The sequence below is a fragment of the Onychostruthus taczanowskii genome, unplaced genomic scaffold (genome assembly GCF_017590055.1).
Source record: "Onychostruthus taczanowskii isolate IOZ18803 unplaced genomic scaffold, ASM1759005v1 scaffold8, whole genome shotgun sequence".
NCBI classification, from domain to species: domain Eukaryota; kingdom Metazoa; phylum Chordata; class Aves; order Passeriformes; family Passeridae; genus Onychostruthus; species Onychostruthus taczanowskii.
In genome coordinates this window covers 11,010,769-11,027,764 of record NW_024505892.1, presented here as the reverse complement: position 1 = coordinate 11,027,764, position 16,996 = coordinate 11,010,769, and the positions used below count along the sequence as shown (strand labels likewise).

Here is a 16,996-nt window from a genome sequence, read left to right as displayed (position 1 = left end):
CGAGCTGAATGCTCTGCACTCACCGTTCCTACCAGAGGGTAGATGAATCCTGCTCCAATGCTGGCTCGCACATCACTAATCGGCAAAATGAAACCAGTGGGAACACCCTTCCTCTCAGGCTGATGGGAGAGGGACAGATGAGTTTTTGCCATGCAAATGGGAAGATTTCCAAACTCCTAAAAAAAAAAAAAAAAAAAAGGGAAAGAAAATAAAAGAAAAATGTTTTAAAAATTACAGTAAAGGCACATTATGTTTTTGTTTTGTTATCACTATCTTCTAGAAAACTCTTGTACAGCCGCTCCCTTTGGGCTCTAATGACCCAGTTAGACAGCAACTTGAGAGCAGGATTCAGAGTACAAAATTTTCTAAAGGCATTAATGTCTTCTTGGGGGTAAACACAGATGGTGCTCATGATGCTTTCCTTTGTTTTTAAACAAGACAAAACCTGCATGAGGTGATGGCACCCTCTTTACTAATGCCAGTGTGCTAATTACTGAAAATGTGGGAGAAAATCAGGAAAAGTGCCCCAGCAGCTCCCCCTGCCCATAATTTGTCTCCAAGTTATTGATTAATCTTGAGTCAGGCACCTTCCACTCCTCTGTTCAATCCTTTTACAAACAGGGCCAGGAGGAGAGTGGGACTTCAGGGAATTGTCTCTGCAGCTCAGTGCTGACAACTCTTTAGGTGACATTGTGAAAATATTTCCTAATATACTAACACTTAGACTAAAAAAGGATTAGAGAATAACATCAGGAAAAAATAAAGGCATGGATTATTTTGCTTCAAGTACAATAAGTAACCTCCTTTTCCACTTAGAAAAATCAAATTAATTCTCCGGAAGTTTGCACTTTAGGGAAGATGGCTGTCCGCCTGTCTGACCAAGGACTTCTGTTTGTCTGACCAAGCTGCTGAAGTTTACTCAGGAGTTTTTCCTGGACATATTGTTTCTATTTTCTGACAGAAAGGCTCCAGTCACATTTATGTCCAGAAGCCATTCCACTACAATAAACCACATTCACCTCTTCACATGGTTTCAAAACTTTTCAAACTGTAACATGCTCCCACACGCTTTAGGATAGCTGATGTATTTCATGTTCTAGTATTCATAACTCCTTGGAAGTAATAGGAAGAGAAAGAAATAAAAAGATTTTATAAATATTGGGACCTTTGTTATCAATGTGCATAGCTGTGCACAGGTCTTACTGTGTTTGCAAACTCTTTTTTGCAAGTACAAATGAACACTCTTATGCTAAAATTGGTTACATTTGCTAGCAGCAACTTTTGCAGATATGCAGTTGTCAGGTTCAGGAGAGTAACCCAAACTGCATAGAAAGTACAGTTTCATGGACAATCTCAGAAGTATTCTGAACTCCATTCATATCTCACAGGAGATCACCTTCCAGGTTAAAGCCATTCTGTTCTACCAAATCTAAACCAACCCATACTGACCTCCACAGTTCACTAGCATGGGTAAGCTCATGCCTTTCAGCAAAGCTTGACACAACACTCCAGTCTGAGAACATGTTACACCCTGAGTTTTCCCAAGGTATGTGCCTGCACAATTCCCTGGTGCTCTTACCTGCCGAGTGTAACGATCAACTTGAGACTGTGCAGCAGGAGACAACTCGATATCCTGAGCTCCATACACCTTCTGGGCAATGATCCTTATTTTTTCAACAATAGGAAGCTGCAGAGACAAGGAAACAATACAAGGATGAACATTGGCCAAGAGAAACTAGGATCTTGTTTGCTGCGTGAGGTCTCTGAATCTCTCATTTTGATTCATCCCTGTTAAACAGGATTGCTAAAGCATGATGAGACCAAGTAAGGAGCAGTGGTGATGGATATGATACACAGCTACAGGTACATGAACTAACAGCTGTGATTTCAGCTACTCCATCATCTGGAAACTGCACAATTTGTGCATTACAGAGTCGACAATGTGAGCTTATGCTCACCTGAAGTGGGGGGAGAAAATTACTGCCATTTAGTTATGAGAGCGAAGAGATAAGCTACACCTTAATCTCCACTGGGTTAACAGGGATCACTAGACAAGAAAGTTTCATTTCAGAATAAAGATAACCTATATAAGTGGACAAGGCAAGGGAGGAGGCAGCCAGGGAAGGTTTCCCTGAGAAGTGAGGAATTGTAGCAGAAAATTCCAGACCCATCACTGCTCCTTTGATTGTAATTTTCTATTATTATTATTATTATTCCTTCCTATACTTTCTAGCATGCATACTTTTAATTGTAGCTTTTATATTGTAAAGCACTTTGGACACTTAAAAAAAAAGAATATGAAAGCATTCTAGAATTCATTTTCAAACCTCAAGTCACTAAGTTCAATCCCAGTCTCCAAGAGTATTCACATCATGTTATTCAGCTCAAACTGAACAAGTTCTGCCTTCACAGCTCCTATTGGAAGGCAGAGGCAGACTCTCACATTCAATGTTAGAAAACCCTTAACAGATTTTCAAGAAACAGTTTTCTGTGGCCAGATCAGGCATTTACTTTTTCTGCCATCATTTTTGTGTACTTAGAATAAACAACTCTTTCCTATTTCCTCGTTCTCTTTCCTTTTGCTTTTAATGACCCAGGAGACAACAATTGTGACTCCTCCGGCCTATTTTAAACAAGCCATTATCTGACTTCTCTCAAAAGGAACAGGATGATGGAGGAGGGATCTTACCACGAGTTCAGATAATTCTGTGCTCACTATAGATGGCCAGAAATGTGTGCAAGATTAAAGGGAATATCTCATCAGTAACTTGTAGAATATTTAATTAACAACACAAATGGAATAAGTGCTAAACAAAATCTAGAGAGATAACCACTTGGGGAAGAAGACTTGGTAGTCTCAAGCAATACAAAAAGCACCAGAACACAAAATAGAAGTGTATCATTTTATTCTAACAAAGGAAAGAAATTAATCAAGTTGTGAATAATGAACTCCATCTGGTGCATTTATAGGAAGTTCCACAGTTAACCAGATTTTTGCAATGCCTGCCTGGAAGTAGTTCTTTTTCTGTAAAGATACATCAGTTGAAGTGTTTGTGTCAGGCCGATATTTTTTGTATTTATGATTGAGTTTTAGAAAAATCAAAGATCACATTAATAAAGAACTACAGCAATAGAGGCATCACAAGAAAATAATCTCTCCAGACTTCCAAGTACCTTAAATGTAAGGCATTTAAAAGCTACTAAGGCTCAGATAAAATTCCCCCTCAGATTTGAAATTTCAAGGACAGGTTTAAAGAAGATTCACAAGACACTTTCTGAACATGCTCACTATACAATTACTGCACCTTAATTGGATGAAATAATGTCACATTCCCAACATCAGGCTTTTTACAGGAATCCAAGCAGGGCAAAAAAATCTAATCAGCACTGGAGATAGCACATTGTAAATATCCTGGGTATAATTCCTGGCAGCACCAAGCTGAATGGAATACTTGGTGCCATGGACACACATCAAGAGATGAAATTTGTCTCAGGGTGATTATTAAATATGTTCATATCCATGGCAGTTTTCAACACAGTGGGAGAAATGCAAAACATGTCCGTTAATTTGCCTTTTGGGTGCTGTTTGCTTGCAGTAAAGGACTAACAGCAATGGCAAATGGAAAGGCAAAAGGAATTCCATTCCCTGTTGTCAGCGGGCCAACATGGAAACTAACAGCTTTCTGCTTAAACCTCAGTAAATTCATTGAGATAGACATGGACATTTAGATTCAACTTGCATTTGTGTCAAAACATTTCAAACTGATTTGACAGCAGTGTAACTACTGCGCCTTCAGCCCCCTTCCAATGACCACAGCTGTATTTTCCGAAAGAAACCCAGCAGGGCTCTGGCTAACATCAGAGGAGAATGCTTTAATGACACTGGTGCCACTCTGCTTCTCCTGGGATATGTGCAGTGTGTTGCATGACTGAGTCTGAGCTGGACAGTCAAACCATATCCCTATGGATTTATGGGTTTTTTCCTGGTTTATTTTTTATTTAACCAGAATGTCAGATACTTTTTGGGTCAGTCCCCACACCTCAGATTTTGCAAATGTAACCTCAGAAGAACCACCATTGAGGAAGGAGTTGTGGGAGTGTGAATGGCAAAAAAAAAGTGGTTTCCCGAGCCTGCCATCTTCTTGCCAGGCATGCTCACACAAACAGGTGAGGCAATGTGTACATGGTGTCAGAGTTGGAGCCTATTTAATCACAGCAGAGGCAAGATGAGTCTTGGCTGAGCCAAATTCAGACAGAAACCAGCAGGAAGGCACAGATGTGCTATGGACACTAACATAGCCCATGCATATGCATGCTCTCAGATATGCTTCCTTCCTGAAGCTTCAGGAGTAGGGAAAGGAGTACACTACACCATGCTAAGGATCCACCTGTTTCCTAGTATTTAGTGTGATTTTTAAGGCATTATCTTTTAGAATCACAGTGTAACAGGGCATTTCAAGCTAAAAAGTTTCCCGTGTTTCAGTTATCAAGTAATACAGTAATACTGCTGGGAAACTTCACTTCAACTTAAAGAAATGCTTTCCAAACTAAAAAACACCTAGTGCTTTACACAATAAATAAAAATTAATTTTGCTTGAAAGTGCCATAATGGTATTTTAACAGAAAAGAAGTTCTATTTATTCAAGAGGCATTTTGCATAGCAGAAGCCTGGATTTACCAGACACTTGTTTAGCTTTAGGTTCTCAACAAAACTGTTGATTATTCAGCACTTCGCTATCAAAATAGTTTCACTGATGGGCAAAGACATCCACCATATGTAGCAACAATGCTAATTGACATGGAGAAGGAGGCTAAAAAAATTAAACTCCTATTGCACAAATAACTAAATCATTAGGGGATTTTATGCTGGATTTTTGCTCCAGCTGATACCAGACTTACCTAGAAAAAAAAAATCACATGAACTCTGTTTTTGCCTTATATACTTTGGCCAAATGCTTGCCAGCAGAAACCACATATCTCAGATACTTAAAAAAAAGAGTAATTTCACATCTGCTTTGGTTTGGGAATGGTACTCTCCAATTCAGTGTCACCAAGACTCTCCAGGAATGCCTTCTCCCAGGAAGCAACTCCATTTCCCCTGCCCCCATGATGGAACATTGTATAGAATAACCTCCTGGCTGTGCTCCCTTCCATCTGCTGCACAAATTAACCCTGTCCAGTCCAGAAGCAGGACATCATCTCTCACTTTTTCTTTTGTCTGAGATTTTTTTACAATAGCCTTAGGAATTTCCTGAACCAGTTGTTGACTCCCACTAGCAAACTCCAGCGCTGCACCCTTAGCTGTGCTGATGCAACCATTTGCAGGCCATCATCAAAAAACTCTTAAGGAAATGAGGATTAAAAGTCTCATGTAAATGGTGACTGTTGATGCACCCCTATCAACAGCAACTTGATTCCACAGCACCTCTGCCACCTGGAGAGCTAGGGTGAGAAGGAAAGTTGTAAAATGCCCAGGGTGTCAAAAGCATGAAAGATTTATGATCAGCAATAAAAGCTATCCCTCTTCTCAGTTCCCTTATGTAAAGGTGTGACTGTTGCACAACTAAGTACATTTAGGTGAAGATTAGGTGACAGAAAATAGATACCATGAATTTGGACAGAATCTGTCTTTCATAGATATGCAACTATGTATTAGTACTAGTGCTGAAGGAATTATGGCAGCTTCAGAGAATTTGTTCTAAATTCAATTTCAGCTTCCTGAGAAAATGGTGTCATAAAATACTTATATAAACTTACATTGAATATGAGAAGATGCTACAGGGCCACACAGTACAAATATCTGCAGACAATTCAGTAGGATTCTCTCAGAAACAACCAATCTTGCCACTCCTGCCAGAGAGAATGTTCACTTCTGAAATCTCACAGATTTAGAGCTACCAAAGCCATATGCTGCTTCTGAGGCAAGCACAAACACACGCGCTTGCTGGGGCTGCCAAGCACCCACACCATAAATAGGATTATCTCCTGGGCTAAAGCATAACAAGTGCTAAAGCACAAACTGCTTTCACAAAAACAGTAGCTATGTAGCTGCACATTTCATTACTTAATAGAGAATGATTAAACCACAAAATCAGCACTGATAAAGGTGAGAGCCTGTCACTCCCAGGATTGTATTGATTATCTAAACCAAATCATACCAGTGTCATCATCCAGCCATACTGCCACTTCCAGTCCATCTCACTTGCAACACATGCCAAGTGGTGATGCTTATTACAAAATCTTCTAACAGTGCTTAATTTCTGCTAACCTTTTCTCACGTTTTCTTCACTCTTCATCTCTTCCTTCACTTCTAACAGCTGACTTCAGATTATCAGTTTTTCATGTAGGGCTTGATAAGGATTTCCACGGACAGCAGACCAGCTACAAGAGATCTTCCTTTCATCCTTGTTTCCTCTGCTGCTCACACTCATCCATGTGCCAGTGCAACTGAGGCAGCACCGCTCTTTGTGCAGCTGCACATACCAGAGACAGTCATCCAGGCTAAAACATAGCCCAGGGAAAAAACCCTATTGCAACCATATCAGTGCACACATCCACCTTATCAAAAAGGCAAAGTCCATGTGAAGCAGGAAGAATTGCTCAAACTGTTCAAATCTGAGCACTGAAAGCTACCAGCACAAAAAGCAAGTTGGGGCAGGGACAACACCTTGTCTGGGATTCAGTCTCGCTGCCAAAAGTCAGTATTACATGAAACCAAGCATGCATATTACCAGGCATCTGGTCTGAGACTATGCTCAAGATTTTCATCTTTTGCATCCTAATTTGGACACCTGACTTTTTAAGTCTTCGCCTACTGGAGAAAGGAATTAATATTTTTAACTCCCCACAGCCAATCCCTGAGACTGCTGAAAACAACCCCTATTCCCTTCCTCCTTAATTCCTTCTGCTTTTAAACATCCTCCTGACTTCCTCACCAACAGGACACATCTCTGTGAAGCCAGACACAACAGCAGTGAGTCCCTAGTCATACTACATTCTACTAGGTTGCAGCTAAGTCCCACTTCCAAGAGAAGCCCTGGTCTAGTTTAAATTGTGTACCATAAGTGAATGCCCACCACTGCAGCACTGTCTGACAGGATCCCTTCCCAGTTATACAACATAAGTACTTAAAACTACTTTATTCTCCAACAAAACTATGAATCTGTTGAAAAAGCATGCATTTAACCAGAGAATATACAAAAGCACTATTTATTTGTAACTTACACATTTAATACTTCAAGTACCTTAAACATTCACTTTAGTCTCAATGCTTACTTTTAATTATGACATCGCCAGTTTAACTATAAGGTGAGAACTTCTGGGCTTACTGTTACTAAGCTGTTTGTGTTTTAGCAGAAATTCTTAATATAATCTGAAATGCAAGGCAGTGGCACTTTTTTTTTAAAACTTACACATTCACTGAAAGCAATAAAGAAGAATTGCTGGTTGGCTAAGTGAAACAGTATGCAGACATCACTCATTCCTCTTCTTGGGAAGGCTGCCAAATGAAAACATGATGGGAGTATGGCTGAAGGTGCTGTGTGGGGTGACAGAGTGCAGTGCTAAAACAATAGCTGACTCTGCACATTCGAACTCCTACTTCTAGCTTTTCCCTTGGATAAAATAAAAACACATTTATTAAAGTATCCGTATATTCTGGTTCCAGAAGATCTGTGGCTGACAAAAGGATTTCCAAGTCTTTAGCACTCCTTTTCCTTTGCTGGCACAGGACAAGAGTTGGTTTTTTTAATTAGTGGAAAAGCATTTTCAGTCAAGCTAAACAGTTTGTGAATCAACACCTAAGCCTGTGGCCTTAGAGATTTATTTTCCATTTCCCCAACTTTGAAATCCCAGCTGTGCATAAGAAAATTGTTCTATGCAAAGAATAGGGAAATAATGAAAACACACATAAAAGTACAGCGCTGTCAAGAGCCTACATCCACAAATAAAGACATGGAGTGGCAGAAAGACAGCTTCCAACCCTAGAACACCCAGTTCAGTGAAACAAGTGTCCAGACTCCACAGAAATCTCTTGGATGGGAGTGGGAGGAGTGGGTGGTACAGACCTATGGAATTCCTCTTTAATGTGGCTTCATTGGTAGATGTCTGACTGGCAGTAGAGGTGAGGGGGGAAATAGTTTAAAGGCCAGCATTCGCTGCAGGGCAGCACAGCCTGCATTTCAGGATGAGAAATGATCACCATCAGTTACTAGGAAAAATTCCAGTAAGGACCATTTTATTTATTCCCACCCCAGCAGTACCTAAGGACTTTCCATTAGGTTGGTCCACACATGACTGAACTCCATGCTGTACAGAGAACAACACAGAAGCTATTTGCTTCCCAGACAAACGAGCAGAGGTATGCTGGGCTGCTGTGACAGCAGACACACAATGGATGGCTTTCACGGCTTAGCAGCTCCGTGGTGTTAGTAGAGGAAACAGAAAATACTCCTGTTTATAAACTAAAAGAAACACTCTGCCTTGGGATAGTCCCCTGGAAGTTGGTACCCTCAAATACAGGCCCCATGAGCCCTTCTTGCCTGTGCCTTTTTCTTTGAGCTGCTCCTCCTCTTGCAAAACATGCACCAAGGAGCCTTCTCCTCCACTGATGGGGCTCTTCCCCCTCCATTACTAACAGCTCATTCTTGCTTTGGGAGACCATAAATGGAAGAGAATATAATGCACAGAGAACCACCACTGACAGAATTTTCTCTGTTTCCATGCTACCCTTAGACCCCTCTGAGTGACCCATTGTCCATGACAGCTGAAGCAAAGACTGGAGGGAATGAGATAAGTGACAGCCCACACCATACTGCCACAGCAAAACATAGGCAGGGACAAACAAAACTCTGGACTCAGATGCTCCAGATTTGTCCAAACTATTATTATGCTCCCAGCAGGTGAAGAAAAATACCAGGGCTGAGGCTGCCAACTGCTTGAATGCCTCTCTGAGAAGTGCTGCTACTCAACCTTGCTCCCAGTGGATGGTCCCAAGCTGAGAAAGCTCTCCTTTTTTCTGTAGGCTGGCCAGGCAATGCACTGCACCCCACCAAAATATTTGTGCAATCAACTTTCACTGTATAACCTGGAAATACTTTCATTTGTCATGATATTACCTAAACGCATAATAGCACTGTCAAAAAAAGTTGTCATCTGACAAATTTGGAAGGTTGGAACAACCCCTTCTCTTCCCTCCCATTCGTGACCTTTAGAGTCTTCAGTTTAGTTTTACAGTGCAGCATAAATCCGGTGATTTGAGGCTCTTCAATGCCATTTGTCAGGTTACCAAGTCATCCTTTCAGGGGACAGTGCTAACTCAGTGACCAGCCAGATGTGCTGATCCTGCCTCATGCCAAATGCCTGTCCTTCTCCTTTCTTCTATCTCCCCAGCGCCCACTCCACTCCAGCTGCTTGCAGGAAGGGGCAATGTATCTCTTAAAAACCCAGTGCCTGCCTTCTTCAGACCTATGCTTCAGTCCCAGGCTGAGGAGGGCTGCTCTAAGTCAAGGCAGAGTTCACCACAGCAGAAGAGAGGAGGCCAGGATAGCGAAGGCAGGTCACTCAACAGGCGTGCATTAGTGAGGAATATAGCTTCCCCCCTTCTCCTGATCAAGAACAGGCACTGAAGCCAGAGAAATTTGGGAACGGGATGCTTTTCCATCCTCTCCTTTCCTCCCTCTAGTTATCTAAACTTACTTTTAATGGTTCAGTCAACTTTATTTTGAGTAATAGCTTTCTGCTGCAACTTAAAGACCCATACTTCAAGAAAACTGAACCCAGAAGGGAAGTCTACAGTGATAAGAGGATTGATATTTTGATATTTTCCATATGTAGCAAGAATATATATTAAAATAAACCGCCACAGATGATTTCACAAAGAGTTCAGGAGGCCTTTTAAACAAACCCATCCTTCAAACACTGAAGAGAAACACTCTGCAAGAAACCAACTCAACAGTAACTTAATAGAGATTATTGTGCAGAGGGGACAAAAATCCATACTAAAACCACACAATACCATAGTATTTACTTCAATTACTGCCAATAATATTTTAAGCTATATTATAAACTCTGAAGGCTATGATATGAAAACTCATCCTTGCTCCTGACCAATCCCCCTGATCTGTGCAATTCCTAATATTGTAAGCATTTCAGGGTACTCTATCTGTTTCTGTGCTTTTCTTACACTTTTACAGTGGAGATTGTGCAGTATTTACTTGTCATAGGCCAAGTCTTGTGTTTGATCCATGAAATGACTGCCACACATATGCACTCCCAAAATCATATATGAAGTATTCTGCTCTCATTTGAAGCCCCCCAATATATTTCTTCATCTCATACCAAATGTCAAACAAATCCTTGCTATAATGAAGACTAAAAAAATGTTAAACTACAAGCAGCAACCACTAGGATTAAAAAAAAATATTGCCTGCTTAGAGAAACAAATAAAGAGAACCCCAAAAGCCATCTAAAAGTGGGAGTATAGAAGAGTATGTCATGGAATGACACCCAAGGAAGTTTAGAGACCAAATTAGATGCTTCAAGGAATAAAATTAGCATGGTCTTCTAATTAGACTGGTTTGCTATGATACTGAACAGGAGCAGAGCCTGAATCCTGAACTCACACAACTGTGCTGTGTCCAATGTCTAAAATTGCTCATTTGGCACATGATCAGGTTTCACTGGAAAAGATGGTACAAATGTAAAAAGATACTCCAGAAAACAACCATCTGATTCTCTCGAATCTGATTCTCTTCTAACCAGCATTTGACAGATCTAGAAAATACTTTCTTCTAGTGTTCTTCTCCCACCATACACATTTGTAAACATTCCTCAAGGAAGCTTTTGTTTTCAAAGGTAAATTTGGAAATTACATAAAGCACTACAGAGATGAACGCATTTGGGAAAAAAATGAAACAAAGAGAGCCCACTTGACATGGGCTATCCTCTAAGTACATGTCTGACTGCACACTAATAAGATAGTTTACTGCAAAGTTTGTTCGAAATAGAAAGAAAGGATATAAACCAGTTTTACATATAAGGGTTTGAAGCTTTTTCTTTAAATATCCTGAGTGTTGCTTTCTCACAAAAGATCAAAATACTGAATGAACCTGCTACAGCTACAGTGGTTTGTGCTGTTGGAAATTTTTCTAATTATAGCTAGTTCTGGAAGCAAATTCTGATGAAGTTTTCCAACAGGAGAACAAGGTGCATAGACATTACAGGATAATGAAGACGTGGAGTAAAGGGAACAGTAGAGCTATCTCATGAAGACAGACAGGTATATGAATGAAGAGGTAGTGGTTTTAAGCAGAGTATTTACCCTCCTTGACCTTCCAAAAGGGAAAGAAAACAGAACAAAAACCCCAACCACAGAAAATCCTGTGAAAGTTGAGGCAACCAGGACTTAATATTATTCAAGTAACTGGACAAGTCAGATAAGGAATGGAACTATGTCCTTTCACTTACACCCCCTTAAAGAACAATGAGGGGGGGAAAAATCTGTATGAATCCCATTTTACTGCTTCTTATCTTCCTTAAATTTCTTAATTTTACCCCTTTGAACAGCAGAAACTCCACCTCAAAACTGCTATAACAAAAAAAAAAAAATCAGGGCAAGCTTATTTGGGAGAGGTGGCTTTCCTTCATTTGTCTGTGAGCCTACTAACCAATTGACCTACATACTGTAAAAGTGACAGCATTGCTGCTTCATTCTCCTACTTCCAGCTGCTTCAGTCCCCATCCTTTGCACAGTAAGGATGAAACAGAAGCCTGAACTTTACACTTCACTGTTTTTGTTGGCCTGAATGTACTTTTTTTACAGTATTTAAAAATCTTTATATGTTTTTATAAAATCCCTTCAACGTATTTTTGAGGCTCAGAGTACTTGTGTGAAGTTACAGGATACTAAGTTGATGTAAAGATGTGATTCATTCCCTTTGTGCTCATGCTGCTTATGCAACACAGCACGAAACGATGTGTCTGGGAAAGACATTAAAGTGGAAATCAATCTGATTTTCTTTATAGGCAGAGTCTACCCCCACCAGTCCTTTTTACTCACTCGTACCACCAGACTGTAAGCTACACAGTGTACAGTAACACCAGAGCTTTAGTATGAGCCTTGTCAAAGGTTAATGCATGATCCCTCTAACACAAGTGTGCAGTGGGGAAAACTGTAACATGTATTTCTTAAAGAATTTTTTTCCCTCGTTTTACTACACAAGCCCCATAAGATGACAGCATCAGTTTTCAGAGCATCTCAGCAGAGACAAACTTAGAAAGGTTTATACATTGTCCATTTTTCAGCTGTAAAATTATTGCATGAGCAAAATGCCTGGAATACATGCTGCAGCACTACTATTCCCAACACATTTCCATGTTTTCTGTCAGGGCAGGGGTTAATACTGATATGGGTTGGCTGGTCTACTGACATTTTGTAAAACATCAAGGGAGGTGGAAAGAAAAAAGAAAATGGGTGCAACAGATACATGGTGCACATGAAGAAGAAGAGAGAGTGAAAGATGACCACAGAGTATATCTACCTCAGGCTGAACTTTTTTCTGGAGAGAAGAATGAAAACAGGAACTCCCAGCCATTTAAAAGAATGAAGCTGAGGTTCTGTTATAAAAAAAAATAGCATTTGAACATTTTCTAAAGAAACTTAAGTAGCACAGGCACAGGATCTGAAACTTGACAAGGGCTTCCTTGGAGCCAGAAAAGTCTGTTTGGCTGTTCAGATTTAAACCCACCCACATCTGGATAGCCAGGAAAGCCCTGAGAAATCATTTGCATAACCTTCTTGCCAATACGTCCCTCCAAATATTCTGCCAGCACGGTGGCACCCCAGCACCTCCAGTGCTCCCAGGGGTCCAAGCTCCACACGACAGCTCACATCCAGCTCACAATGCTGTGATGTTACCTTGCAGACAACTGCAATAACAGTCTCCAAGGCATGGAGAAAGAGTCCCTAACTCTGGCAGACATAGAATTGAAACTTGGACCACACTATCCTTTGTAAGGTTATCTAAGGGCTAAGCAAATCAGCACCAAAGCCCCAGCATGGATCAGAGCAACAATGATAGGTGGAGGAACCCTCTGTAATGTAATCACTAGAAAAACCTAATCAGTGAAAATTAGAGCACACTGAGCCTGTTTCCTACAACAATCCAAGGGGAAGATTAGACCACTGTCCTTGGTGTGAAATGCACCCAGATGGGTCAATAGGAAAGCTCTTTAATCAAAAAACTTTGCAGATGAAAGGAGGTGATTGTGTACAGCAGCACAGGACTCTATGGGATGTATGAAAAATCAGATTTTGGGACTGTGTGAACCTTATGATGGGATTTTCAAAGAGGATGGTGGGAATGTGTAAAGATTGTTTAGTGGAAGGAGCAAAGATGGGAAAAGGGAGTAATCAAGGTGGATTGAGAAGGTGTAAGCGTGGAAAGAAAATGAGAGAACGGAGGAAGGAGGGGTCAGTTGTGTGTAAAGGTGTCTGGCCAGTAGTCTGACCAACTGAGCTATGTGTTTGAGGACCTCTCTATTCTTATTAAATCTGGTTTCTGACTGCCCTTTGTGTGGGTGTGCTCTCTGCTCTGCACTATGAGGACAGAGAGTCGAGGAAAGGACTGCACCCAGCAGCTGCAGTGAGCTGCAAACCACAGGGGCTTGTGGACTGTGGTGCCATCAGCTGGAGCAGGACAGAAGCCCTGGGGGTTGCTCCTGAATAGACTGAGGACCTGGGGCCAGCAGCAGCAGTGACCAGCAGCATTGTGTGCACCATACTGTACTGGCAGGCTCCAATCTGATCACTGGAGAGAAGGAACAGGACTGGGTCACCTGTGCTCTTTGTGTTCACTGAGAGCTGGCTGTGCAGGTGGGTGCAGGTAAGGGCAGTGCTTCCTCTCTGTGTTGACCTGGCTGGGCTGGGCAGATGTGTGGGATGAGCATGGATGCGCTGCGTGTCACATCCTTCTCATACAGACACCGAATGCTTCAGGTAGCCACAACCTGGTGCAATACCTGTGACTGTGGGACAGCAACTACATCTCCTGTTGTCCAACCAACAGGACAAACACTGTGACTGTGAGATCTTTGGAGAAGTCTCCCAAAATAATCCGAGAGTGTTCCATCTGCATACATACTTTTATGTTAAACATGAAAGTATCAGATGTGTCATTCAATGCACTAAGTAACCATCATTGCCAGTGAGTATCCTGCTCCCTGATTAGACAAACCACAGATTGTTTGTTCTCTCCAGCTTTTATGACTTTAAACCAAAGCAAGTTCCTTTCCAAGTATTTTGGATGACTTTGTTTCAATGTTCTCAGTGTTCTTCTTGTTTTAAATCCGACTCTGATCCAGAATGCATTCATTAAAAAAAAAAAAAAAAAAAAAAAAAGAGAGAGACAGAAAAGAAATCTTACCTCCAAGCTGTAGAGATATTTGAAACTGTTTTTTTGATTGGCTGCCTTTTCCACAGCTTGAGCTAATTTTACTGCTCCTTTACCACCAGCCGACCAGTGGTTGCAGGGTACAGCATCAAATGCTCCAGACTCCTTTGCAATCTTACACACCAGATCAACCTCAGCTGGAGAGTCAGTTCTGCCAACCAAACAGTCCTGTCTCATTATTTTGTTTAATTAGTTCTCTATACAACCTTAGCCTTACAAACTTAGCCTTATTTTACCATCAGCAGTGGTAAAGCAGGTAGATATAGAAATGTGCCCTATACATAATGCATTTATATACAGCATATATATTTACACATTCCAAGACTGTTATAGCTAATTAACATGGAAGATTATCAACTCTGTAGTAGCATATACTTTTTTTTTTGTTGGTTTTAGAACATTAAGAATAATATAAGAACTTAAATATCTTTATATTCATGATGAAAAAAGGAGATTCTTTAATAGCTCCTTTGTTCATGCCAAATTGAATAATTTAAAAACCAAGAAAAGTGAGGAATTTGAACAAGAGTAATGAAAGACTTACTTGAAGACGTTTAGAGCAACCACAACAGGAACTCCAAAGAGCTGAGTAATTTGAATCTGTTTCTGTAGATTACAGCAGCCATCAGCTACCAGCTGGAGGTTCTGTGCAATGAAATAAAAATTAATGGAAATTGTAGAACACATAAAGTCTTCTCCAGACAAAGAATTTTCCATAAATTTAAGTGAACATAAACAGTGCTGATCATGACAGTTGCAGGCAAGTGACATTCTTCCAGATGAAAGCATTCTGGCACTTATTAATTCTCATTCCAATTAATAAGCATCAGACATTATTAAGGAACTAAGCAGCGTCCAAAATTTGTACAAGAATCCACTGCTCTCTTCTGAGACACAGGAAGATGGTGCAGCTGATGACTGGCTGCCTGTCATCATTGTGAAAGGGATGACAATCTGCTGATTGCAAAGTTTATAAACAGACTGCAGTGGTGGGGTGGGGTTTGACACACAGATGTGTTAGATGCAGAGTTCATACACACACATGCATAGACTACCCCAAGCACATTACTGGATTTCCTTACTTACGCTTTTACCTCACACTTTGTAGGCCTTGTTTTAGTTGTAACAAAACACATATCCATAGCTTCACACAAGCAGAAGACCAGAACTTGTCCGGAGTGAAGTGACAAAGAAAACAAACCAGCAGAATTCACTCTTGGTTTGAAGAGTGACATCCCACCACAAACGTGAAGCATAAACATATTAAACTTGTTCTTTAATGAACAGGTTATGCTATCATTAATTTCAGGGAGTGTCTGTAACCCCCCTTGACACCACGCTGCTCTTGTGCTTTTATAAATGCCTGTACATTGATCAGTCTGAAAACTTAGTGCTCCTGGAAAAACTATTGAAAAAAGGTTATTTTTCAGCTATTTCAGTTTGTTATTACAATCCATCACGCACCATACACCTAAGAGGGGTAACACAAAGGGGCTGAGGGAGGATGAGGTGGTTTTAGTTGTTGGCAATGCCAATGTTCACTGAATGTCAGTTTTAGAGCATGCTGCTGTCAAAGCTGAGGCTGCACACTGTCCAGCCAGAGCAAGGACAAGTTCTGATTCTCTGTACGCCATATTATTTTGTTCCTTTAAACAAAAGCCTCTTTAAAGTTTTGTAACAGCTCCTCTTACCTCTTCTGTGTATTCTTTCTTCAAGGGGGCACCAGCAGTTACCTGGGAACAGGTAATAATAAACAAGCAAAGTCATCGCACATTGATACTTGTCATACCCTAAAGGCTCTGAAGTGCAATTTTGCCTGCTTTCTGTACTGCCAGCTAACCCATACCAGTGCACACAGCATCACAGCCTGCCTGCAGCTTGTGTTTTATTCCAAGCTGCACCAGCACACAAACAATAGCAACACCTCCTATTGTATTTGGGTAGCAAGACGCAGGTAGTGCCTCAGCAATTAGCTGCAAAGGACTGCTAGGGGAGGCAGCTGGATCTCATTCTATGTGCTGTTACAGCACACCAGCAGTGCAAAGACAATAGGCAGCAACTCCCAACAGCTGAGGAAATAACAGCAACACAGAAGAACATAATCTTTGATGTTCTTTAATTACTGCCCATGGCAAGGAACTGCATGCAAGTAATTTGTTGGAAAGCACAAAGGTATACATGCAAAGTGCATCACGAGAGTGATCACTGGGATACTGTACTGAGTCTCCAAGGAGCACATAACGTCAATGCCAGGCACCAGACTTTTGTCTCTAGCATTAGTCCTTTTTATAGTTAACCTCCCAGTAAAATATCTGGTACTCTACATGCCTCAGTGATGAATGCATCACATTTGTAAACAAATGAAACCTTTAAACTTCTAAGGACACAAGTGAGACAGAAATAGAGACAGTTATTAAGACATATTTAAGTCCTATTTTTGCTAGATTGAGTGATAACACATGTGAAAATATACTTGCTTTGATAGGATGGAGAAATATAATTCAAAATAAAGAAAACATGCATCAGAAGTGTACTAAAATGATAGA

The 16,996-nt window shown here is 40.8% G+C and overlaps 1 protein-coding gene across 5 annotated transcripts in view; it reads right to left on the bottom strand.

Moving 5' to 3' along the window:
* The window catches only part of MTHFD1L (methylenetetrahydrofolate dehydrogenase (NADP+ dependent) 1 like), a 145,164-nt gene that overhangs the window by 48,315 nt on the left and 79,853 nt on the right, over positions 1-16,996 (bottom strand). For all 5 annotated transcript variants that reach the window (XM_041423909.1, XM_041423905.1, XM_041423907.1 and 2 more), the window contains 5 exons: positions 16,142-16,183; positions 14,995-15,095; positions 14,424-14,601; positions 1,580-1,687; positions 24-176 (listed from right to left, as the gene is read on the bottom strand). In XM_041423909.1, coding sequence (XP_041279843.1) covers positions 24-176; positions 1,580-1,687; positions 14,424-14,601; positions 14,995-15,095; positions 16,142-16,183 — 582 coding nt within the window. The remainder of the gene's footprint in view (positions 1-23; positions 177-1,579; positions 1,688-14,423; positions 14,602-14,994; positions 15,096-16,141; positions 16,184-16,996) is intronic.